A 26880-nucleotide genomic window follows, 5' to 3' on the forward strand; every position below is an offset into this window, starting at 1 on the left:
ATGAACTTCATAGCTAGAACTCGAAAGGTTTAAAATTAACATGGGGATTCCCCTCCAAGCTGAAAACAAACTTGTTTTCAACTCAGAAAGATAAGATTTCAGGCTGGCTTGGTGCTATTCTACCACAGAGGTTTGGGATTATATTCCTTCATCAAGGCTTCCCCAAACATCACACCTTCCCAGTCAGCTTCATGAAGTGCTTTCCCCCATCCCACTCCATCAAATTAGACATGCATCTTTGGGGTTTAAAAAAAATAAAAAAAAGTATTTGTACTTCCCGCTTCCTTCAGTGCAAGTTTCTGTCCAAAAGCTTAACAGTATTATTTCCCACCCACCGCAGACCACCACCAACAGAAGATTAGCGTGGTCTTCTTTTTCACCAATTTAGTGTATCTAGGTTGAAAGAAAGGAAATAAAGAGGATGGGAGGTGTGGCAAGACAGGCACCTCATTTAAAGGTCTCTGGCTCTCCTGAGTCTCCCCCCAGTGACAGAGGAAAGGAAATGACTTCATGAGGTTTTACTACCAGCTTTGACAGACAATCAAATATGCACTTACTCTTCAGTGTGCTTGGTACTCACTGGGCAGAAAAAAAAAAAAAGGAAAGAATGGAGCTACCAGGTAATTTAGCCTTGTAGCTAAAATCCAATTATGAAAAGGAATGAAGAGCAATCTACTTTGGCCTGCTACTTCTACTGAAAAGGAAAAATCAGCAGCTCCAGTTGCAGCGTGGCATTCTTCCACTTCAAAACTTTGAATTCTCCAACATTCTAAGACTAACATCATCTCCTCAGCTTTAAAACACCTTTTAGATAGCATATACTTTCCTTAATACATCTTTGATTTTGGCTCTCTGATAATTCAATAAGAATCCCTTTTAGAAAGATTGCACTTTTGTGATTTTGGATTTACTTTGAGAATAACTGTCTTAGAGCTATTTCTTCCCTACTGTTTTCTTGGAGCTACGTATCCACTCAAACCCTCCTACCCCAGAGCTGAACCGTAATACAGTAATTTTCTATACAGCTGCATGCTCAACGGTGGTACAGGAAGGCAGCTACCATGTAACTAGTATTTCTATTGTTTCCCACTAGGAAGAACGAGCCTCACTTGGCTCATGAGGACTCACAAGCACTTCCAGAGAGCACGCGCAATAGTTATACACTGGCAGCACCTTCTGCAATAAAGGCAGATTGTGTCAATTGAATCCCACTTTCATTATGGTTTGATGACACTGGGTCTGCTGACAATATTCAGTCAAATTCTTCATCTGGCCTACACCTCTGCCCTAACATGCTAAAATGGAGGGATATATTGCCCCCTCTGCTGTCCTACAAAATTAAGAGGATCCTGGCGAACTAATCCTAGATTAAAAAAAAAAAAAGAGAAAGAAAGAAAACCACGAAGTCCTGCAAATGAATTTATCCATTGCTCTTCATCCCCTCAAAAGAGCTCAGAAGTTACAGGCTTTGTTGATTCTCCATTTATTCTGAGAAATATAAAATATGAAAACTAGTTTACAATTCTGGCACAAAAATGATGAAGCAATAAGCACAAAGTTTCTTTTTACAAATAATGCTATATTTTTATCATTTAAAAGTGCCTAGAGTTTTTCACAGCAAATAAAGTTTATTTACCTCTTATTTCTTAGTAAAATATTAAATCTATTTAAATTGCACATGAACACCTTGGTGAAGTAAACTATACGTAAAGTTACAATAAATCTGTATTTAAAGCAGACGGTCATTAGAAACTACATGGAATGGAAAAGACTATCAAAGCCTAAATCGAATCTTAAAGGCCGACTAAGAAAACAAGAGACAAGACACCGACTGATATGGCACAAGTGATTAAATTATTGACAATTTGACAAAAAGTAATAAAGCCTATTTGAAGTTCTTCACGGATCTAATACACTGCTAAAACATTTCAACGCAGAGGTTTTGTAACATTTAAACTGGCAAAATAGTTTTTTGGCTGCTAAACATTTTTCCACAAGATTACAAGGCATCTCCTTCACTTAATATTGGACCTTAAAATGAGTACATTGGTTGATAAAGAATGTGCAGAAGAAAACAAAATTTTTACACCAAAGGTTGCTGTAGTTGACAATTTACTATGTTTTGACAGTAAAACAGTTGCAGAGTTTATCAGTTGAAATTCACTGCATTAACTTGCAACAGCAGAAACTAGAACATTTAAAAAGATTTTTCTTTACTTATTCCATCAAAAAACTTGCTTCGTTCCAATTTCCACAATTGCTGAGGGGTTCAACCTACAGTTTTACTGTCAATACAACGACTTACACTATGCAAAACTAGGCGTGAACTGATGTTTCTATCGATCATGGCCATAACTTTGACCCAGTATTCTTATTCCCCCTTCACGAACACTTGCACTGAATTCTATCAGTCATTACTTGGAGGACTCTTCAGTCAAGGAGAGACTAGTGATCTAAGATGTCCAACCTGAAATACTTTAGAGAGGCCCAGCTGCCACAGTGTCTTGTGTGTGCTCTGATCTTCTGGATTATGTTTCTTAAATGCAAACCCTTTAACGTTCCAAGTTGAAGATCCCAAAATTCAAGTATCCAAAGTGTTACTGGTTTTAAGTCCTGACCTTCAAGCTTGTGGTGATGTCATTTACATAAGCATTTCTTTCAAACTACAGCACAACTGATTCACCCATTTTGGTATCTTTTGCAGGTGGTCGAAGGAGCATTCGATTTGCATCAAAATAACAGTTAATAATAGGGTCCAAATAGAATTGTTATGTTGCTTTAAGAAACATAGCAATGTTGACATCGGAGGTATGATAAATGCTCCATTATGTCATTCACATTAACAGCACAGGAAACACATATGCACATTAGATTTCTTTGCACTGAAGCCCAGCTGTTTAAAAAAATGCAGGAATACGCTATTCTCAAAATTAGTATTATATTATAGGCATGCACAACTTCACATATCTAAAAATCAGGAGGCAGGACCTAAAACATAGGCTTTGTGAAGAATTCAACAATGCCTTAACATTTGCAATCTAATAAAAGTCTAACCACTTAAAATGAGTGCCAACGTGACTCTCCCCAAAAAATGTGTTTGTAAACCAGGTATTAAAGCAAGTTTAGTCTATGGGAAGAAAATTTGAAAAGTGATAACTGAATTCAGAGAGGAGAAAATAGCCTCAATAAATTATGTTTTAAAGGTTTTCCAGTTAACCACCTGTTACTGAATACCTCTTCTTAAATACACGTACAAAGTATCTTACCAAAAGCAATCAATTTTGCCTATTTTGTTGTTAAATACTACTTTCAAGGAAGTGAAAGTGCCCAGTTTTACAAGTAATTTTAGATTCAGGGTACTGACTGAAAATGGAAAATATGACATTGAAAACACAGCAGTGCTAACAAATACAAAATATGCAGCTTTTGGAAAAAAAAAAAGCAGCTCACAAGGCACTTGCTATAGTGGTCCATTAAATAAACAGTATATATAGTGCACCCTTAAAACATCATTGTTATTCATCAAGCTTTTTCAGTGTTAAACTTAAGATTTATTAGAAACAACCACTGGGTTCTGTGTATTCTGAAGCAGTTATTGAGCAGCCTTGTTGCATATAATGTAAATGAAACAAACTCGAAGTGGGGCATAGAAGGAGAGTATTTAAAATCATTTCTTGTCATGTGAAAGTTTCTGTGTAGTGGTAAAATTAAGTGTGGAATGCCATTCTGACACACACCCCTCCCCCTCCCAGCCCCCCTGCCCCAAAAAGCTACATTCCTGCTACTGGAAGAGCCTGGCATTTTAGTTACAATTGATTCTATCATCAACTACTGGTTTGGCTCATCATTTGCAGCTTTGAAAAAAATAACGTGCATAACAGCAGCATTAAGCTACTTTCCTTTCCAGAGCAAAAACTGGCAGACATGGAAAAGTAAGTATCTGTAAAAATTGTACATTATTTCAATGGCTTAATATGCTGAAAGTCATAATCACCACAGTTGATACTGGTTTGATTTTTTTGTTCCCAATATACTTCAAAGGCCAGTAGAGCTACAGACCCAATCACATCTCCTAGCATTTCTCTGTGGGAATGGGTTCTTCATCTCCCTTTAGAAAGTATGCATATATTAAACCATACTTTTTAATTACTCCCAGACTGAGAAAGCTTAGATCATACAAATGTTTCCACAGTTGCATGTTGGATAGAGTAAGGAAAGCTGTCGTTGACAGAAGGATCTGTAGATTGGCCAAAGGAAAAGTTAACATTCTAAATTAAAAACAGTCCCAAAACTGTTACCAGAAGGTACCAACCTGTTCAGGGGACTTCAGCCTACTTCTGCCCAGTCTGTCATGGTACTTCTTTTGTCCGTAAGCACCAAAGTAAGAAAACTTAAGCATTTGTCCAGAATCACCGCACACAGTTCATTCTCAAATTCTACTCTGCAGATCACTTACAAGTTCCCCAAATTCTCTCTAAATCAAATCACCAAAAAAAATAATCTAATCCTCATTCACACTTTTGCATAGTTTGGCGTTTTCTGGAGTTGTACTTTTGTTTTCTTTCATAGCTTTTGAGGGGACTCATCTGTCACATATGCAAGTACTTCCAGCCTAAATCCTTCAGGAAAAAAACTGAGTCCCACTTAAGCAGCAAGCTGTCCAGGACTGTTTAACATTCTTCTTTCAATTCAAAGTAAAGATTATTCATTCTTATCTGTGCTTTCAGACTTTTCCCTTTGCATCATGCAGCGACGAACTATGCTGTCAAAACTTCCTAGGTAAAATAGGCCAACGATGCGAAAAATGCCCATGCAAACAACCTGAAAACAGAGAGAAACATCTTTCAATTAATTTAAGATCCCAGACTGCAGCATATTATTTACTCATGAAATGAAGTTCCAGGCAGGTATCTCAAGAAAAACTCATGAAAACCATCATAACTATGTAACAGTTCAGGCCAGAGCAGCAGCTAGTAGTCTTAGCTTTCCTGCCAACTTACTGCTTCAGCTTGAAAATACTTCCATTTCTTAAACTCAAGTCTCCACAGTATAAACAATCATTTGATGAAAAAATAATCAATGCTTGCATCATGTTCTATATTTTAAAGTATTTTAACGTATAAGAAATTGTGACTACAGGGTCTTCCCAAATCTTACCTGCTGAAGACCTTCAGTAATAGAAGTGACTGGTGACATTCCACTTGTCAATATTGACAGCATGTAACCATCCGATCCAACTGAGCTGTTAAAGTTCCCTTGCTGGATGGAAAGAAAACAGCAATTAAGAAAAGGAAAAAGTAATTTACCTACTTGTGGCAAATCATGATGTGTCTTATTTCAACAGCTATTCTTGATGAACACAGCTGATTAATGTAAAAAAATTAACACAATTAAGAATCAAAATATTCAAAAACATTTTGTGCTATACAGCAACATTCCAAAATTACCGCACATTTCTTTACAAGATAGGAAGACTTTAAATTTCTTCTTGAAGCATGCTTACTGATGGAGAAAATGCATGATGGTCTCCCTGTCTGTAAATATATTTCAGAGCCAGAATTACACCCTAATGCTGTCAGATCACCAATCACTACTATCATTGTAGAATAAAATAGTACTTGCCTGCTGTTAAAATTAGTTTGTTATCACATATGATTTGGCAGGGGGGTATATTTCAAATGTTAGGTAACAGGTCCTCCTTCATCTGCATCACGGATTTTTAACATGCCCTCCTCAAAACCATGAGAGAGACAGCCTGCTAAGCGATGCAGCTGGCAGGAGAGGGGGGACAGACACCAGGAAAAAGTTGTTCAGTTGGCTGGTTTCCGACTACTCATCAGGAAAATTGCAGCTTTATAGCTCTGACTCCCAGGCTTCTCCCATTTGTTTCCAGCAGACTTAATGCTGGAAAACAGACTTTCTGAAACACTGCAGGACTAAACTTATGGAATGCAGAAGTGAAAGGAGAAGGCGGTATTCCTGAATCAGGGTTCGGAGTGAATCACTGCAAAGTAGTAGAGGATATAAAATTTTGTTGAGTAATATTTCCCAACACACACCTAAGAGAACTGTGAGTTCCTACAGTACAGAGCTACCTCTAAATTTCTATTTTAGTCTCTCAGCTGATAGCTTGAGTACATAAAGACCATGTTTGAACTAACATATCATCCAAAGTGCTGGAAACCGTGGTGTAGAAATACCAGATGCTTAAGATTAGTGAGGAGATTAGTCTTCCTTAAGCACCAAAGCAGAACACCGTGTGAGGTAGTAGTTGCTTTTAAAACTCACCACCCCAAAACCAGACACGATTTTGTGTCCATGTGCTGTATTTCTCAAAATACTGTAACAACTTCACAATTGAACACCTGCTGTAGATCTGAATCATGTTGGAGACCAAATGTATTTGGAACCCTAAAATAATCACAAATTTTAGGATTCAATCACTGTGCTTTACAAAGACGAAATTTCATGTTTGTTTCCATTCTGAGGTGCTTTATTAAGCATACAAGCATTCCATATCACAAAACATTAAAAAAATTCCTCAGAAAGGCAATACAACTGTAACCACTAAGAGCAGCATTTTATGTATTTTAATCACTCATAAATCACATACTTAAGACATTAGAAGCCAAAAAAGGCTAGACTGCCTTCATTTGTTTTATAATTATTTTTTATGAACTCATCTTCAAGAAAAATAAGATAGTCCTACAAGCTTTTGAGGTTAGACCAGTGGTATTTAATATCTAAAAAGTCAATAGAGTTTAGTGCTTTAAAGTCAGTCATAATCTGCCTTTCAGACATTGCATCATACCGATGCATCATTTTGTTCTGTCTAATATACAACTTCAGATACTTTTTAGTTCCAGAAGATTGGATAAAATCATTTGCGGGCACAGTGGCAAAAGAAGAATAAAGAAAATACTTCCTGTTCAAACTAACAAAAGAGTACTGTTTCGTGTAAATTGGTTTTGCCATTGCCTTATAGCCTTAAACAAGCATTACATGCAATCCCTGTCTCCCCAAAGAACATACTTTAAAAAGATAATTTACTTACTATGGCATCTTTGACTATAACTCTGGCGACTTGTTCTGCTTGGCAAACAGATGAGGTTTCAGAAATTAGCTTCGTCTCTAAGGGCTTTAGTAGAAAAACATCAATATAAGTTTGACTAACAACACACAGGAGAGAAAAATGTGAAGGTAAAATTTTGGTTTTGGGTCTTTTGTCATGGATGACATCACTGTTACCAAGTGGTATCATGCTGTCACCTAAAACATCCACTTAAAAGAAAGTTAAAAGCATCTTCATAAATAATAGATTAGTTTTATGAAGGGAAATGCCAACTTTTCCTTGAGTAGTATGTTTTTTTAATATTCTATAACTAATAAGAGATGAAAAAGTGTTCCTCCCCCCCGTATTTAATTTTTAGAAGTAGTTATCAAAATGCTTAAACTGTCTCCTCAACACCTGTATTACTTCATTTATGGTTTTTTTGGCAGAAATGAAGTAAAAGATATACCAGAAATATTTTAAGATCCTACAAAACAATATTTTTTTTTTTTAAATTTCTCAAACTCCACACACTGGTATCCACCAAAATCCATCACTGCATTTTATTTCTTTGTGTTTTAGAGCATTTATGCCCCTTTACCTCACTAGAAGAATGAAATTATGGCAGTTATTTTAGCAATCACAATTTCTTTCACAAAACCCAAACACGTCTGGTCTGTTACAAAAACAAATGGCAAAAATATGCTTTAAAGTATTTAGAAGCATGTTTGTCATTCATGTCCTTTTAACAAATAAAACAACGATGGAGCCAACTGCACAGCAAGGTATTTAAATGCTCAATATGTTAAGATAGATGGTTCTGCTAATGAAGAAAAAACAGTGCTAAATAAGGGAGAAAAAGAGTACTTGGTCACAAGTCAACTTGTTGTAATGGCTGATTTGGTTACATTTAATAACAAAATTTAATTGAAGCATTCAAGCCTAGTGAAATACTGGGGCTAGTTTAATTCCGAGACTAATACTTGAAAAAAGCACTTCTAGGGAAATGCTGAGCAGCTACAGGTTTCTCTTTCATTATCAATCCACAGTACTACAGAAATTAAATTTCACAGAAACAGGCCTATTTCCAAATACCTGTAGAATTATGAACCCTGATTTCACTAAGCAGCCTCACTGAAAACTTTTTTTATTTTTTAGTATGTGTATTTTAAGGGGGTAGGGGGGAATCGGTGTCTTTGCCAGCAGAAATCACATACAAACACCTTTCACATGCTTTCCTACAATGATATGGCTCACATCATCAGATCTCCATCTCATAACCCCTATGTACTTTTGAGCTTACTGGCCAGTATCAACCAAACCTGAAAGAGATACAGGGATGTCAACAGTAATTCAAATACTGTAAGTTTGGAAAAAAAATTAGCAGCTGCTCAGGAGCAACAGCTAAAGTTAATGACATGTTGAGAAAAAGACAGGCAGAAATCGGCCATTAAATACTCAATCTGGCTGGTCAGCCAGGCAAAGCTTGGTTGTAATTTGTAAAGCAGTTACCTCAGAAAAAAAAAAAAAAGAAACAAGAAAAGCTTAATGATTAAACACAGGAAACCTGTATCCTAGTTCTTGACATTTTCTTTTACCGTATTCAATGACTACAGAGAAATAGTCCTAAAGAGATGTAAACTACAGAGACAAAGCAGTATTAAATAAATACAGCAATAATAAATGAGCATTTGAACTGTCAGAGGAATGCACAATATTGCAGAGATTCAAGGTGCACTATCACGATAGGAGCAAGTTACCCAAAGACTTCATGTATGCTAAAGCAAAGCATAAATCTTTGCTTAAAAGACAACACCTTTTTGACAAGTAAGATAAATCTCACTGAATCTCTTTTAAAGAATATATGCAAACTACACAAATATCTCCAGATGTGTAATCTGGCACTTTATGCGGATGTGTGGGAGTATACACTTAATATAGGATATTTATATCAAGAAATGATGAAGTAAGAATTGTAATATACAATCCCTACTGATTCCTATACGAAGGGTGAAAGACAAAATGAAATTCAATCTCAATTTCCTATTATGTGTGATGGGGCATCTTGAAAAGTCTGATCTCCTTAGATATCAGGTTTCTAGTTCACAGTATGCGAATAAGAAATAGACACATTTTTCTCTGGTTACCCAATACTTCAGTCTGAACTGGGGGCCTGAACGCAATTTTTGGAACTACTTCGTATGTAGTCAAATGACAAGACGCAACTGAATTTTTAAAAGTCAAAACTTTCACTTCCAAGGTAAGCCAAATAAAAAAGGTCTACTGCTGACAAGTCCTTCTGAAAATCAATACTGTCATTTGCAGTCCAAACACAATGCAAGAGAGTTTCCTTCCTACTTTAATACTAGACAACAGCCATTATTAAATTGCATCATTACATATAGTCATACACAGCACTGTTAGTTTGCAGACTTCACTGAAGAAACTGAGGTTTATTTTGATCTTTTGCATCTATCAGAACAACTGCCCAGTATCAAAGACACAAAATAAGAATGTTATTTTTAGTTCATTAAGCTTTGATATCAAAACAAATAGCGGTTTTACAGTTTACCATTCCACAACAGTATTTCAGTTGTCTACAGAAAGACTTTCAGCATTTCAGCCATTCAAGGTAGGTAGTTCTTCCATTTAAAGCCAGAACAATAAACTACACAAAATTATCCTACAAGTTATTTAACTCTGACTAGTTAAGTTGATAAAATTGAAGTACTTCTTAAAATCTTAATACGCACTGATTCCAAAAATACTACTGAAGTGGATGAAATCTGAAATCCATTGCTTGCTACAAAATGAAGCTTTAATAACATTACAGTGTTACTGAAGAATGGTTTACCTTTGTTTTACTTTCTTCTGCAAAGCCAGGTGTATCAGTATCTGGAGGATAGGCCACCGTTATGTAGATATTGTAAGGTTTTACCTGTATTTTACAAGAGTAAGTGTTATCTTAATATTCACAGCCTCTACACATCCCTTAGAACTTCATTAATTTCTCTTGTACCTAAGAAATAGAGCAAGCAGGAATTTAAAGTGCTTCTAGCGTTTAGTCACCCTCACATTCAGCACTTGCAAGACTCAGAGCTTTGTCAAATGAGACAGCAAAAGCAAAGAGTAAGACGGTTGTGTTGGTTTTTTAAATAAAATATCTAAAAATTTTTGTATTCAAGGTAAATTATTTGATGAATCTAAGTGTTTTTTTAAGACACTTAGGAGGAATATGAAAGTAGCAATTTCAATTTTAAAAAAAGACTAAACCATTGCCAAACACCAGTACCCAGCATTTATAAACACAAGGCCAAAAAGGCTTTCACTGAGACTTACTAGCATGCTCTTTTGTTGTTGTTTATGTCAACTTATTTCAACTGCTGGACAAATATGAGAAAAAACACAACAAAAATTGTAAACTCAAATTTGATATCTTTAACACATATACTCAAGTCACAAGGCTTTTCAACCCAGGGTATAAACTTGCAAAGGATCAAAATCTAAGGAGACAAAAAAAAGAAGTAGGAATCGTGAGGAAAAATGGAAAGCCTCACACCAAGAATTGCATTTAGTTATGTATTTGTACATACGTGTCATAGAATTACATCACTTAACTGCACTACTATTCAGAAACTACTACAATGCAAATCTGTACAAACATTCTATATTAAAAACACTGAAATACCACATCACAGGTCCATAAATGTCCTATTTTTAGTTTTGAAGAATTCACCCTTCAAAAAATATCTGTCACCACTCTGAAGAAAGACCCTTCAGTTACATTGCTCTATTTGGCACACTGGATGTGATTAGAGGCAGCTTTACTCCACGTTCTTATCCTTATCAAGGTATACATCGACCAGAACAAGGCAGAACCAGGGACTATGCGAGGGTCCAGAACCAAACACTTTATATATAAACACTTAACTGAAATGTACATTCTTAATAAAAGAATTAAGAAAAGCGATTTTCAAATCAATTTTGCCTGTCTTACAACAATGCACTTACCAATCTTGTTCCACTGAATAACAAAAACAGTGTTTGTCTGGTTTTTAGTTTTGACTTAAGCATAAACTTAGATCATTGCACTGTAAAAAGCTCATATATCCCAAAATTTAGAGGGGTGAACCACTGTCAACTTTTTTTTTTTGGACAATCCTCGAATCTATCTTGCAAGTTTTACATACCACTTACTGTGGCCTCACAAAGAAGCTGGGAATCACTGGCCTGCCATTCATTCATCCATGGGATCTTCAATACCATTCTGCACTTAGAACCTTGAGAAAGCCTTTTCTCAAAAGACTTAAAAGCGAAGTCCTTTTAGTTAATGAAAGATTAAAAAAAAATGTCTGAACATGTCACCTTCAGTTCTAGGAACAGATTCAATCTACTCCCTCTTACGCAACTGAGATCCACTTAGTTTCTGCAACCCCATGCAGAGCAACAGAATTGTACTGCTGCCAAAAAAAGGGCCAACATAGCACACAGATATCAGTAGTGCTGCACAACACAAAAAGGGCTATTTAAATGAAAGTGTGCTGTGCTGCTAGTTTAAAAAAAATATTTTTGTTTACAATCAAAAATACTTAAATTATTGCACACATACCTCCATTTGCATGGCTTCAGCCAACCCTCGAAGAGCGAACTTTGTTGGAGAATAAGCTGTATAACCAAATAGGCCTAACTGCCCGGCCTGAGATGATACAAACACAATCCTTCCCATTCTTCGTTCCTTCATGGTAGCAATCACTGCTCGACTCGGGTAAACACTACCCAGATAATTGACTGCCATTAATCTCTGTACAAATGATATTAATATGGTATTTGAGTCACAAATTCAGAATCCTTCAGCTGTTTGGTATTATTTATCAAAAATCCCCATTTCAGTATGCTTTAACAATGAAGTTCACTAGATTTGTAGTTCTATCAGCTAGCAAAAGAAACAATTGTTTTCTATTCTACAGTTCCATAAACTGTTTTATAGCTAAAAATCTCACTTCAAGCCAAAAGAAATCCAGTCTACCTACAAGTCTTAATAGCATCCAGGATACTGGTAACACTTAGAACCATATGACCTTCAAGGAAAAAAAGACGACCATTTGAGGGAAAATCTAATTTAAAGAGTGTCCAGGAAGCAATCCATTTACATACAATGTATGAAAACACACCGAAACGAAAGTTTAAAGACCTTTCTAAATCAGGAAAAGAAAGTATGTATTTATCCATTTCAGAGATTTTAATCTTTGATGGATAAGGGGAAGTCTTTAATTTCACTCTCTAGAAGATCTAAACCACAACTGATAGCCTATACAAGCAATAGAATGGATGATTCAAATTTATAATAAAGTTATGCCTATTTAGTCTTTTCAGATTATTCAGTGTTATCTGTAGATGACTGGGGGCTTGAGGGCTGTGGGCATAAAAGTAACCAAAATACATGTGTTTGGGGTATTTTCATCAGAGAAGCAGCTTCTCAAGCTGCAAACAATCTGTGCACCTCAGCTGAACACTGGTAATAGCCAAATTTTTCTTAAACAAGTTAAAAAATATTTAAAAAAACCCATCAAACTTCACCAGAAAAAAAAAAAAAAGAGACCGTGTGTGAAATTCAGTGCTGTTCACTATAAACTCTAAAAACACATGCCAGGCTTTTTTGCCATCTTCAGGACTCTCTCTAACCTCGAGGGAGAATTCACTGTTCTGACCCAACAATGGACTGTTAAGTGAGAAATTAGAGGCGATCTTTACAAATGTAAAAAGATACATTCCAATTCTGATAGCTACCACAAATCAAGTGTATCACTATTCATACAAAGTCTGCAAAGACACAGGAATGTAATCTAGTTGTTAGAATGTTTGAACAAGAAATCATCATATAATAAAATAAAAAACTATGCTCACTCACTTCAAAAGAATTCACTTCAATATCCTCAAATTTTCCTGTAACTGATGTTCCTGCACAGTTTACAAGCATGTCAACTGGCCCCAGCTTCTCCTGAGCCTGGAAGAGTGGATAGAGGTTAAGTTGTTCTTTAGCAGTAAAAACCTCCTTCCTATAGCACAGTATCATTATAAGAAACTTTCCATTAGAAATATGTCACACACAGATAAGCTTCTTAAGGTGCACAGGTGAATCAGTTACTTCCTCACCTGTTTTAGGACATTCTCCACCTGTTCGTAGTCTTTGGAAACATCAACAGAAATACATAGTACAACCTAGAAAAGGAAAGTGAAAGAACATTTTTACAACACAGTCAATCCAGTAACTGTTGACTCTGAGCCTTTCAAAATGAAACAAAACCCAGTAACATATTTTCCAGAAAAACAAGAAGTCTTTTTGACAAGACAGTTTGCACTTCTGGACTGGCAAAAGCAATCTCTGCCCCCTCCGAGTTCCTCCCCCTCACACACACACATACCAGTATAATAAAGATTATATTAAGAACGAATAAGCACTTCAGGATCTTCAAAGAAGCTACTCATGTGCAAAGTATAATTTATAATTAACTGTACTAAGACACGCTACCTCGAGTTATTTACATAAAATTTAGTAAAAACTATTCTGAGGCAATCAAAATTCCGCAGTGCTACATTTAACTTTCGTCAGCCCTAAACACAAGTCAAACCATTTGTGTGGCTTAGGCTCATCTTTAAGGAAAAACATTTTTTTTTTTTCCACATAATAGAAAGGCATGGTTGCAGAGCATTGCCCTGCAACTGCAGCACCAGCACTGCAAAAAAAAAAAAAAAAAACAAACAAACACTTTTCCAAAATTTGTAAAGCAAGCGTTAAAAACCTGCTAACTTTACTACTGGCATTGCACGCCACCCGCTTATTTAAAAAAAATGCTTTTTGAAGAATAGTAGTAAACTTAGTTGCATACTGTTTAATTGGGACATGTCAAGGACAAAGCTAAAATAAAAATTCTGTAAGAAACTGACTAGCTGCACAGTGTCCTAAATATCTAAAAAGTGAAGTAATATGTATATATTTACTCCTTGTCTGGAAATCAGAGATTATGGGGTTTAGGTTGAAAGGTACAGAAAAATGAAAATAAGCATTGGCCTGGGGGAAGAGGCAAGGGACACAGGCAGGACAGGATAAGAAAAAACAGGTGACAGTGAGATCTAAGTTTTGTTGTAGCTAAAAGTTAGGCCCTGCTTTTCTTGAAAGTTACTGATTACTTTCAGCAAGATGATTTCAGAATCTATGTTTTGAAGCCCATTCAAATCAACTTCTGACCAAAGGAATCACTGCCTTTGGGTTACCACTTACAAACTGTAATATCGCTACAAACTCCAGTTTGGCCAAGTATTTACAAATAAGCTACCCTCTCTGATGAACAATCAGCAGAACAGGGCAATTCATCACCTTGAAAGGAGAAGCAATCTCATAGCATGATAAGAGGAGGGACTCCTTTATTCTTGTTCCAATTTCTATCCTTTCTGTTACTTTGGTCAATTCACTTAAACGCAGTTTGAAGTGAAATAAGAGAGGTCATCATCAGTTTGTAACAAGTATCATCATGACCACTAGTCCTGGAGCACGTGGACACACACCAAAAAAAGAGCTTACCACAGTGTAACTAACTGCTTTGGCAGCTACTCATTTGTCAGTTCTGCCTCTGGTCAGACTGCAACACTTCTTAGCTGCATAAACAGAATCTGCTTGCCATTCCTGTACAGCAGGTTGGCCATTCCTGCCTCCCAGCACTGTGTGTAGTTGGACATCAGAGTAAACTTGTGGCACAAGTTATTGGGGGGTCTGCATGCATCTCCCCTTAAGGCATTTATTACATTTTGGAAATATTTATCTTTTATTTAAGTTTGAGAACAAAACAGCAGTTGAATGAAAATGACATTGATTTATTATCTGAATATCTTTGCAAGATCAATGAGAAGGTTAAAAAAAACTCTGTACCAAAATTGGAGCAGTTGCTTAATATATCAGATCGCATGGATTAATTAATCATACTGTGAACACCACACTCAGGAACTATCACAGCTTTTATTGACTACTGTCATACTATACAATTCACCTCTCTGCTTCTATTATCATACGTTCTTTCTTCTGCTATAGTATACTGATTACCTTCACTCCAGAGCATGAGCTATAGATCCACACCTAGGACACAGAATATGCTGCCAGAAATAGTCTAATATCCCCACCCCTGTTCCTCACCTTTTATTCTAAATATTGCATGGTGTTGGATCATTAATAAAGCTTTCACAATAAATTCAACTCCCAGTGAAGTAACTGGGCATATTCTACATTAGGAAAAGGATTAAAAAAAAGTATTGCAAAAAACCCAAAAACCTCTAAGGGCAAGGATTTTGTTCCATTGCACACCTATACCCATAAAGGCTGTACTGTCAGCACTCTAAATAAACTGCACACAAATGTTTTTAAAGGAACATTTGTCAAATGGTACGTTAAAATGTACATAGATGGAATGTAAAAATGTACGTAGACCCTGGCTGTCAACACAACCTGGTTTCACGTATATATCCAAGAGGTGAACAGTGACAGCATATGCTCATGTAAAAAGTAATCTTTCCTGAGGATCTTAGCTTGACATCTAATAAATGTAACAGTCTCTGTGCACGCGATCCGTATCAGACATCATCTTTCTGTACTCTTACAGCAATCCTCTGTACAACTTCTCTTGGTTCAGCTACCCTCACCTCCTAGCTTCTGATCTGCTGTTACAGTGTGATCCCTGCCCCAGACTCCCTGCTTTTTTCAGCTCTGTTCTTTGCACTTAGATCAGGCAGGCTTCCCTGTGATATTGGCTACAACCCAACAATAGCCACAGAAGAGACAGCCTACCTACCACTCACATGGCTTATGCTTAACATGGCTGCAAATCTAAAGCTGTTTCTGCAAAAGCAGTCCTGTTCAGTTCCATGCTGGAGATTGCTCAACCTTGAAGGTACTTCCTGAGATTTTAGACAAAACTCTTATGAACATGCACAAAGAAATAAGAAGTCCACATCTATCAAGCTTGGACAGATTTTAACAAGAACATCCGGACACAGTTTTGACAAGGGATTAACTTTAATGCTAAGCTTGGGAAACTACTAGAGCAGCTAAAAGAAAATGGTTATTGGGATTTACTTTTTATTTTTTTTAATGGGCAAAATACAGTTTCTCCTCACCTCAAATGGCTTAGTTTTTCAAATAAAGTTGATCTGAGTAAGGCAGCATGCATAGAAAAAAAAAGTAATCTTGAGCCACTTAAAAATATAAGGAAGCGAAGACAGAACCTTACTAGGTAAGTGGCGATATTAAGAAAATTTTTTGTCGGCTAGTACTAACATTATTGGATTCTGCTTTTTCCATTGCTTCTTTTCAACAGAATATCCAATTTATCAACTGAAATCCCTTTTCACAGACAAATAAATTGCTTGTATTTGTAATCATGAAAGTAACAAAAATTTCTGGAACACAAGAAAGGAGAAGTCAAAGATGTTAACAGTCTCAATACTGTTTCCCCTCTCCCCTTGATTATTAGTACTGCAAAAAAAAATAATTTTAGCATTTCATCTTGAACCTGCATATTTTGAACATCGCAAGCTTACCTATTTTAAGCTAGTACCTCCACAAGATCTAAAACAGTGCCTTTATGCACAAGCGCATTATCTATTCACCAAAGCAGCTTCAGTGTCTAAAAGTCGCAAAATTTCACAAATTTAACTTGTGTATCTTTTTACAGTAGTTTGCCAGGAAAAGGAATACAGTATGATGCAGTGAACTAAACCTGGAAATAAGTATCTAAACTTCTTTCCCAAGACAATAGCTATATTTATGAATTGCAAAACAAGAAACTGGAAAAATAAAATTGGTTCTTCTACTTCATCTTGTAGAATACAAATGCTTATCGAGTAACTGTACGCTGCAGCTATCCCAAAAAGCACACTACACCTACAGCTGAAGACATCAATCCTTTTCCGGAAGAAAAGCAGGCTAATGTACTAGCCAGGCAACATCAAAGGCAGCAGAGTTCAGAACACCTCATTTAAGTAGATCGGTATTTTTGAATTCAAATACTGAGTCCTCACTCATTTTTGTCAAACAGCTTTGTTTTAAAGGTAGGACTCCTAAACTATGTTGTAGTGACTATCTTAAACAAAACACATAACAGCCACTGATAGCAGTGATCTTACCTGCTTGTCATTAACAGAATACTTTTCTATTTCCTTCTTTGTCTGCAACAGCTTGTTCTGAAATGGATAGAAGAACAGCTAAAGTATTGCAGTTCTGAGAGCAAAATAGTTCAGTATTTCAGTAAGACTTAAACACATTCCCTAAAACACACAAAGATTATCCTCAACAAGTTGGAACACTTTACTCTTATCATTTTACAGATTTATGAATATATGATGAAAACACAAACACCATCAAGCTACCAGAATTTGCTTATCTGTTTTTCATCTTCTAAAGCCAGTAACGAATTCTATTACCAGTTTAATGTTTTTGTTTCATACAACTACCCAGAGCACCTCGGACTTAGGTATTAATTTTTCTCCTAATAGTTTGATTCTATTTTATATTTATGGAATATCATATAGACTATTCTGAAGAACTATCACTGCCATGAAATCATCCCAAAAATTAAACTAAAAATTTCGTGAATTCAAATTGTCATGCTCATTTCAAGAAAGACTGCATTAATTCTGGCTGCTTTCAAGGTTATGCAAAATAAATTCTCAAGTGTAAGTTATCGAAGACAGCTGGCACTGAGGCCCCCCAAAAAAGTTAAGTGCTTTTATTTCCTGAATTTGTTTTTTTTCCTCTACAAATAAAATAACAACCCATTATGAAAAAAGTAATTCCAACTAAATTCTGAATACCTCTTAGAAAAGCCCAAAGCAACACTTTTTCCTCCAAAGCTGTCTTGATGAACAGCTTTTCAGTAGGAGAAAGTATGATATAATGCTGATTAGACACCAAAATACATTTTAAGAATTGTCTTTGATCCCCCAGTTGTCACTTACTGTAGAGAAATTCTACAGTTTTAAAAGAATATGGGGTTTTTAGTGCTTTTGTCCCTGCCACGGATCTAGACAATGAAACAATGAATGCCATTAACAGAAGTGATAGCAGTAGCAGAGTTTTAAGGCAAGATAATCACAAATTCCATGTTGGGCTACACTCCTTAAAAAGGCAGCTACCTCTCTTCAAATGCATTAATTTGAAATGTTTAGGATCCCCTTAAAATAAACACTGAAGAAAGTATGAGTAATTATAAATTCCAAAATTATTCCCCACGTATAGAGATTTTGTTAACAGAATTTAGCCAGTAAAAATACACATACACTTACCTCATCCCGAGCAATCAGTGTTATGAAAGCACCTTGCTTATAACATTCAATAGCAATACATTTTCCAATTCCACTGGAGCCTCCAGTTACCTAAAAGTTATTTGAAAATGGCAGCGTTAGTTCACTATTCTCATCCCTTCTCTCACATGGTAAGAGTCCAATTAAATGAAAATTCTAAAAATATACTAAGATTACAATACCACTCAATGAGGTATAAATACAGTAGATACTCAGTAGGTAAACTAACTTTAGTGTATGAATGAAAAATAAGATTCGAATAGATCAATGAGCATTTGTTTATACCCCAAAACAAGTTTTACCTCCGTGTTTTTGGTTTTGGTTTTTCCCCCCCCCCCTTGTTTCTTATATCAGGCACACTTTGGCCCACTCCCACATCGGCTGTCCACATGCTTTTGAGTAAGTTTTGTATGCTATTTCTAAAAGCAGAGGCAGTTAAAAGTTTGAAATCACTATTAATGTCAGCCATAATAATACAATTACATAGTGCCCCTCTATACCTGGTTAGAGTAGAAATTATTTGTGAAATTAACAACTGTAGACTGTCTGCTGAAGATATCACATACACATAAACAGAAAATACCTTCTTTCTCATTAAAAAAAAAAATTAATTAATTCAATGGTTGTCCCTCCCAGTCTGGATCCTGAATTCTCCATGCCATCCCACAATTCCAGTTTTGCGGTGGTGCCAGCACCTAAACTTCCATTACCTTCCTTTTCTTCTTTCTCTAAACAGTAACACTGAATAGTCTTATACATAAACAGGAAATTAATAGTTTGCCCATAGACAAATGCAGAGTGATGACTACAGCCCTGCACCACATGTTGCAGGAGGATACACTGCCAAATAATACTAACAGACAGGTTAAAGTCATCTTAGCACCTGTCTCACTAGCCTCAATAAACCTACTTATGAACTCCATGCAGAACAAGATGTAGATGACAATCCTGACCTCTCTTTTTGACTAAAACAAAAGTGTCTGCCTGTCTGACACTGCTTTTAGATGACTTGTTCATTTAAGCCTAGCCTGCATGTGCCTTCAGTCCTTAAAGAAACACTTCCCTATATACCCAAATTATTTGAATTTTCTTTTAACAGCATATTAAGAGGCTACAACTGGTAAAATATTGTAACAAAATGCCTAGAAGCAGATATTAAAAAAAAATTCTGTTGATGAAATGAGTTCTGAAATAAGGATTTCCTGATAATTTGAAAAAGAAGTTATTCAGATTGCTCTGGAAATCATTTTTTGTTCTTTATCAAAGCCTTTTGAGAAAGTAAGGTATAACCTCCATTTAAAGCATGGGAAAACAGAGGCATTGAGCTAATCAGTGGAAGAGTGAAGATCCCCAATCTATACCTACACACCCTATCAAAAGCCTCTTGTTGTCTCCTCATCTGCCAGTGCCTCAGTTTTGTTTTAGAGCTGCATTATCCTTAAAATTCTTTCTGCTCCTGGAGGGAGTAAAGCCAGAAGTATGTTCCTATGAGTCACTAAACCCTTCTTTCATATGACTATTTTATCACTAATCTTGAAAAATAGTTTTAAGTGAAATAATCCCAGCAAACAAAGATTTACAACACAGACCATGGTTCGACTGGTTAATCTACAGTCACAAATGGGCTGAGATTGGGTGTAACATTTACAAAGATTAATTTCAGCTCTTTAAGCTTCCTCTATTATTAGAGACAGCTGCTTCAAATTAGCTTCTAACTGACACTCTCTGCAAGATTAGCTTCACACTACACTAACATTTGAGGATGACTCCACGATGCATGTCCTGTACTAGAAATGTGAAACCTCGTCTGTAGAGTTCTGAACCAAAGATGTCCCCTTTCAAAATAAATGAAGTCCATAAGATCACGAGCGTTAGTTAACAATTTGGGACTTCAGCAGAACCCCATAATAATTTAATGCTTCATGATGGAAGGAAGTTAAGAATTTTAGTGTATTCCCCATGTAGCTTGCAAGATTTCAATACATCTCAGCAAAGATTAAAAGACTCAGTTTGATACATTCAAGCAGACCTCAGTTCCACAGTACTCATGAGTTGCTTCTACAGATTTTCAACAGCAGCAGGTACACCAGCACATGAATTAATCATCGTACATGGAAGATGGCTCCCATTTTTGGTATAGCATGGAGAGATAACTGATCGCTGCCTGCACAAACTGTTGAGTATCACGAACAGGTCAACTGCACCAGTGCTTGAGGAATTCTTTGAAGGTGTAGGTATTGGCACCAAGCCTCTGGCTTATCAGACAACGCTGACACTGCAGAAAGACAAGGTCTGAACTCATGCAAGAAACAGAAAAGGGAAGGTTTTATTCATGGTCACACCCAAGAACACTGGATAGGGCCCGTATCAGATAGGTCAGTGACAAAAGGCAGTATGAATTAGCTGGGAACTTTAGCATGTAGACTTAGCCTAAGCAAATTTATGAAGTCTGTTAGGTAGGTAAGTTACTAACATAGACACTCAGAACTAAAGGAAGTGCCCACATCTACTTAATTAAACAAGACGTTATTATGGTTACTTACCCTTGTGCCCAATAGTTCTACAGCGCTACTGCATTTCATAAGTTCAAGACATTTGAATTGCCACTGATCCCATTTTTAAATGTCACCGTAACCCAGCCTCAGAGGAGTTAGCAAAAATAAAAATCTGGTCACGGCAACTCAAAACACAGAATAATTTCTGGACAGGAAGGGACAATTAAATCCTAGTATTAATTTGGATGTTTAGAATGCAATACTACCAGCCCTTGGGCAGTGTTATTAAGCTGTTTCTGTGTTTGAGAAGAACAGGTACCAAATTAGCTATTCCAAAAAGGGTCTGGCTCCAACTTCTCGAGCTGTGATCCTTATAACAGAGTTCAGCTTCTAAGGATCATAGGGTTTATTTCCCACTTGATAAACGGAAATGTTGGGGCGAGGTACAGAGAATTGCTGTGTTTGACCTTCAAATTTGAGATACTGGAAATTCACTTCAATTGATGAGACAGTCCAACTCCAAATTAACATAGTTGTCATCAGGAATGATCAAAATCAAGACTTGATTGATACGGTATCTCCAGCAGAGCTTATGAACTTTCACTTAGCACTGGATACAAGCTGGCTTCATGCTTTTAGACCATGCTTTTAACAGAAGGTGTTTAGTTCCACTGACACAGAATATCCCTGTAATCTGCTCTAAGTGGTTAGTATGCCTGACTAGACTCAAAACGACCTCTTGTCCAACCACTTGGATGCATCTAAACGACAGATCATACCACTCCCAACACAAGAGCTACAATGCTAAGACACCAAGATTGGCCGTCATTAAAGCTGACCACAGTTATCAAACTGGGCACTGCTCAGACGCGGTGAAACTACTTCTAGACTAGAGGTGACCCTTATGCATGTGGATTTGGCATGATCACCCTGAACTATGTCCAGGAGATAGTTCCAGGCAGAGAATATCTTTACATTTCCTGCCATTGTTAGTCCACAAACTTAGATAAACCATATTCCTACCACTGAGATCTCAGGTTTTTTTGCAGAAATTTCAACTTGATTTTAGAAAGATTAATGATGAAACAAGGAGGGGAAGGTTAGAATTGGTATCTCAGCAAACACAGTTTCTAAACACCACTCATGATATTTACCGAAGGCTACTTCTGCCCTAACACCTTTTTTGATTTTGTTGCATTCTGCTCAATCACACAAAGTACCTTTGTAGAGAAGCAGAAAGGGAACAGAGAGAACACGTGTAGGGCAGGTGCCCCTGACAAAAGGCAGTTAAATGTGATGCAAGTGAGCATGGTGCACATGAAGCAGTGATGACTGCCTTACCCCGTTTTCATTTTCTTGACTACTATTACAACCAGCTACTAAAATAGTAGCTTATTCTCACAGAACAGGTGATGTGTGCTAGTACGTAGCCTGAAACCCAAGGAGAAAAAGACAATGGTAAAATAACAGATGTATAAAATAGCCTTCTGGCTTTCAAAGTATGGAGAAGAAATAACTTTTACATCCTTTATTTGAGAACGCTTTTCTAGTCATGCTAGAAACAAAGCAAGTAGTATTAAACATCTAAAAAACATTTTATTTTAAGTAAGCTAAACCTGATGCTCCAGCCAATTTGATACCAGAGAAGTCCTTTTTATTTAATGGTACTCACTGGGGTCATCAAAATACATAGCAGATAAGGCGGGGGGGGACCACTTGTAATTTGGAGTTCCGTAGACCCTTATTCTGAATAGCAGTCCTTTTCTTTTCTAAGAAAAGGAGACTCCTACAATCATGATTCCTCCAGAAAGCATGCCTCGCCTAACACAGCAAACACTTCCATCATATAAGTGACTCTGGGAGAGGACTGACAGAAAACAAAAACAAGTTTTTGGCTTCAAATTTCTATACCAAAAGGCAGCCAGAGTCAGTTACTTAGCCGTAACTCAAACATCTGTTAACCATAACTGTTATGAGTGAAGAGAAATCCTTTTTATGAAGGAATAAGAGCTAAAAGAATGCTGATTGAAGTTGAAAATTCAGTAACTGGTATCTAATAGCATCTGAAGTTGCTTGATAACCTTCCTTCAGAAATGTAACAGATATTTTCATGATACTTTCAACATGCCCCCAGAAAGAAGAATTTCTAGGTAAGACTAACTTTTTCTGCTTCAGAAAAAACAATTTATTCAAGTGTATCTTTAAAAATTATACTTACTATGTAATGGTAATCACTTACCCTCTTGACAGGGCTTAACCAGCTAAATACAGAATTTGTAGGTCTTTATTTCAAGACTGGGTTTAACCAAGGCCCAACAAAGATTACCAAACGTTAATCTACAGTCTTACCTGAATCGAGCCATAAACTGAAAAGAATTTACATATGCAGATCACTTAAACAAATTTTGATATTTTTCTGTGAGAAGACATCACAGAAGTCCTTAGGTAATGTTACAGTCCTTAAATATTTTCATGAAGTCTCTCAGTCATTTCAGTAGCAGAGAACACTGACTCCAAGTATACAGTATAAGAATTCACTTCACACACACAACATGGAAAGCCTCCCTGAACAAAACTTCTGACTTACAGTACCATCATCCAATATTTTTCCTTATGCATTACACTAGAAAACTTGAAATCCAAATGTACAAGTGTCCAGCATTATTAACAGCATCTACAAATCTAAGAACTAGTGAACTCTGAAACAACTGCTCCATACTTCAAGAGCATAACTATAGTCAAAATAAAACAAGTAGTTCTGTCAGTGGCAACACTAATAAAATTGTTTACCTGCAGATTTTGATGTGTATCATCAAGTTAAATACATCTACAGCCTTTTCCTCCATCAATATATTAATGTAGTTACTTCCCTAACTGGACTCCTAATTTTATAAGGCTTGCACGAATACTATTTTTGAGACTTCCACTTCTATCAAATTGAAATTAAACTGCTAACATAATTAACAGCAGTGGTTACAGGGAGAAGGTTTTTCTAACATGAATATTCTCATAATTTTCAATGTGAACTTTCCTAAATGAACCATCCTGATTAGAGGAACCAGCATGGCAGCTTTTAAAAAGTTTAATCACATAAAGAACACAAATAACTTGGGACAATCACAATATATATAAAAAAAACAACAGCAAATTTTTGGAATAAAATCCATTAAACTTTTTATTGTTTGCTGTTCTATTTCTGCATAAAAGTCACAGAAAGTCTGCTTCATCTTTGCTTTTACACAACGTTGAAGGGTTCCTCCTTAGCAAGCATTAATTCGGTGGGAAGAGCTATAACCAGAGAACCTTAATACAAGCTCGAACACACCTCACACAGTATATGATGCTGTAAAGCCAGTTACAGCATCCAAATAACACCTATTGCATAAAGCAACTTGGGAATACTGCTGCAACTCGGACAGGTCTAAGTTATTCTGGGGACAGCTTCATCCTCCAGAGAAGACTTCTAAAAATAACACTAAAAAACAAAAAAGCATCATACAGAGCTAAAAAAAATAATTAAAAATTAACTTAGAGTAGCTGTAAATTCATTTGCACCAAAAAGGTCTAACTTCTGCATTGTCTCAAACTCTCACTGTAAGAAAGGGCATCTGCTACATACTCAGCCCTTAAAAGCAAATTTAACCAAACAGTAAGCTACAACTTCTCTGCATGCTACATACCTTAAAGATTTAAAGCTAAATTAAGAGATCTAGGACCCTGATCCTTTCAATTGCTTAACTTATTTGCTCTCGCGCATCCAAATACACTACTTTGTGATCCACCTGAAAGTGCCTGGGTATTGTTCCCCTTTCTCCCACACCCCAGCTACACACCCATACAACTTCCAGTGGTGTGCTACTCATGAACTGTTTCAACAGTATGTTCTTCTGAAGACTTCCTTCTAAAGACTTACTTATACCATCTTGACTAGAGTCAGTCAAAATATTGCTCATAGACATCGATATCTATGTACTTAAAGACAAAAAGGTGCATGAGAGTCATCTGACTGCTTCCTCTGTATTAGCCTTCCCATTTCCTCGTGTCTGACTTGTTTTTTAGACCAAGGAAACCGTAGATTTTTGCCTTTCGTTTAGAAGCGCACACACCTTGGGAGATGCTACCAGAAAACAAAACTCAAGGTGACCGGTAACTTCGAGAGTACAAAAGGAATGTCTCAAAAAGTCAACATTAAGACTGAAGATAGTTTACATTGCTGGTGACTCAGAAGATCGCCTTAAGCCAACTGAGATAGAGAGCGGTTGTCAGAGTCATCTGTACAGGTCGTTTCCTTATCGCTCGGAGTTGCGGCTCCTATGTTTCGGTACCTTGGGGTGCTACCGCCAGCCGCCAGGATTCCCTGCAATCCCTCCGCCACCCCTAACGCTGAACCTCCCCGGCGCGGCCCTCCACCACCAACCCCCGCCGGACACTCGCCTGCAGGGACCGCCGGCAGGCTCCACCGGGGCCGCCCATACCCCCGCCGCCGTTCCTCCGCTCACCCCCACCCCGGAGCGGGGCCGCCCCCCCAGGGGCCCCTAAGGCCGACATGCCTCCCCGGTGCCAGCCTCCCCACAGCGCTGGGCGCCCACCTCAGCAGCAGCGGCCTCCCGCCCACCCTTTCCCCCGACCCAACGGACAAAACGGCCGAGGGCGGCTCGCGCGGAAGCCCCCACCCCCCGCAAACCGCCGTGGAGGAGGAAGGCCCCGCCAACGGCCCGCTCCCTCAGCGCGGCGACCAGGACCCCCCTCCTCCTCCTCCCGCTCCGCTCGCCCGGCGCACCCCGGAGCGCCCCACTCACCACGACGTGAGCGCCGGGCAGCTTGAGAGGCTTGGGGCTGATGAGCGGCGACACCATGTAGAGGAGGAGGACGAAGGCCACGATGAAAGCGACGGCCAGGAGCAGCATGGCTCAGGCTGCGCCAGCGGAAGGATGGCGGCGAGCAGGTGCGGGGCGACGGGGACGAAGGCCCTCTGGCAGCGACGGCAGCAACGGCTGCAGCGGGGAAGGGGCCACCGTCCGCAAGCCAGCGCAGCGACAGCCGCCCGCCTGTGCCTCGGCACCGGGGCCAGCGAGGTGGTGGTGGTGGTAGTGGTGGAGGAGGAGGAGGAGGAGGAGGAGGAGGAGGAGGAGGAGGAGGAGGAGGAGGGTCCAGCCGCCACTCCGCCACCTGATTGGCTGCCGAGGCGGGCGCGGGCCTGGGCCTTCGGATTGGCCGGCGAGGGGAGGGGAAGGCGCCCGCGGATTGGCCGAGGGGCGGAACGGCGTTCGGAGATTGGCGCCCGAGGGGGTTTTCAGGGTCACCGTCGGAGGCAATAAGGGGCCGGCGGGGTTGGGAAGGGGGCGCCGCTCGCGGGGGCTGGCACCGCGCGGGGCGCCCCCTAGGGGCGGGGCGGGAGCGCTGCGCCCTGTCGCCCCCGCGGGGTCTTGTGTTGGGGGGTGGGGACCTTGCCCCATCACGTGGGGCGGGCGCGCGCTCTTCGCGCCGAAAGGAGGGGGCGGGGCCGGGCGGAGCCGGGCCCGAGGCGCCCTGAGGGGAGGCAAGGCGAGGTAGAGGGGCCTTGAGGTGGGGGGAAGCCGGCACGGCCCCGGGGCGGGGGGTGAGGCTTTTCTGGAGGTGAGCGAAGAAGGGCTCCGGCTCTTGTGAAGGTACCGGCTTTTTGCGAGAGGCCTGCTTCGGCGGGCGTCCCCTTCCCCTGGGCTTGCCGCCACCCTCGGGCCGGTGTGCGCCGGCTCCCTGTGGAGAGATGCGTCTGCTCAGCGTTCGCTCCGAATGCCCCCTTCCTCAGGAAATAAACGACGGGTTTAGGGGAGGGGGGAATTAAAAAAAAAAAAAAAAATACATGTTGGTTAAGCCTGGTGATATTAAACGCTTATCTTGGCTTCCTCATGTGCTTACAAAAACGTCTTGAATATTAAGCGCCTGTTTGTACACAAAGTTTTTAATACGTTGCCTCAGGTTACCACTTGGCGTAAGTAAAACAGTGGA

The 26880-nt window shown here is 38.5% G+C and overlaps 1 protein-coding gene across 3 annotated transcripts; it reads right to left on the reverse strand.

Moving 5' to 3' along the window:
* Positions 1-1451: 1451 nt before the first annotated feature.
* KDSR (3-ketodihydrosphingosine reductase) lies at positions 1452-25989 on the reverse strand. 3 transcript variants are annotated; one of them, XM_054189640.1, is made up of 10 exons: positions 25692-25989; positions 18380-18469; positions 17222-17278; positions 13205-13270; positions 12960-13055; positions 11661-11852; positions 9906-9989; positions 7055-7138; positions 5158-5259; positions 1453-4821 (listed from the first exon to the last, which is right to left on the reverse strand). In XM_054189640.1, exons 1-10 carry the CDS (start codon positions 25797-25799, stop codon positions 4702-4704), a joined length of 999 nt encoding a protein of 332 aa, XP_054045615.1. In that variant the 5' UTR covers positions 25800-25989; the 3' UTR covers positions 1453-4701. The 3 variants fall into 3 exon arrangements, with proteins under 3 accessions (XP_054045617.1, XP_054045616.1, XP_054045615.1); XM_054189642.1 differs by lacking the exon at positions 11661-11852 and having other exon boundaries at positions 1452-4821; XM_054189641.1 differs by lacking the exon at positions 7055-7138 and having other exon boundaries at positions 1452-4821.
* Between the last annotated feature and the right edge of the window lie 891 nt (positions 25990-26880).

Source organism: Rissa tridactyla, chromosome 2, assembly GCF_028500815.1.
Source record: "Rissa tridactyla isolate bRisTri1 chromosome 2, bRisTri1.patW.cur.20221130, whole genome shotgun sequence".
Classification (NCBI taxonomy): domain Eukaryota; kingdom Metazoa; phylum Chordata; class Aves; order Charadriiformes; family Laridae; genus Rissa; species Rissa tridactyla.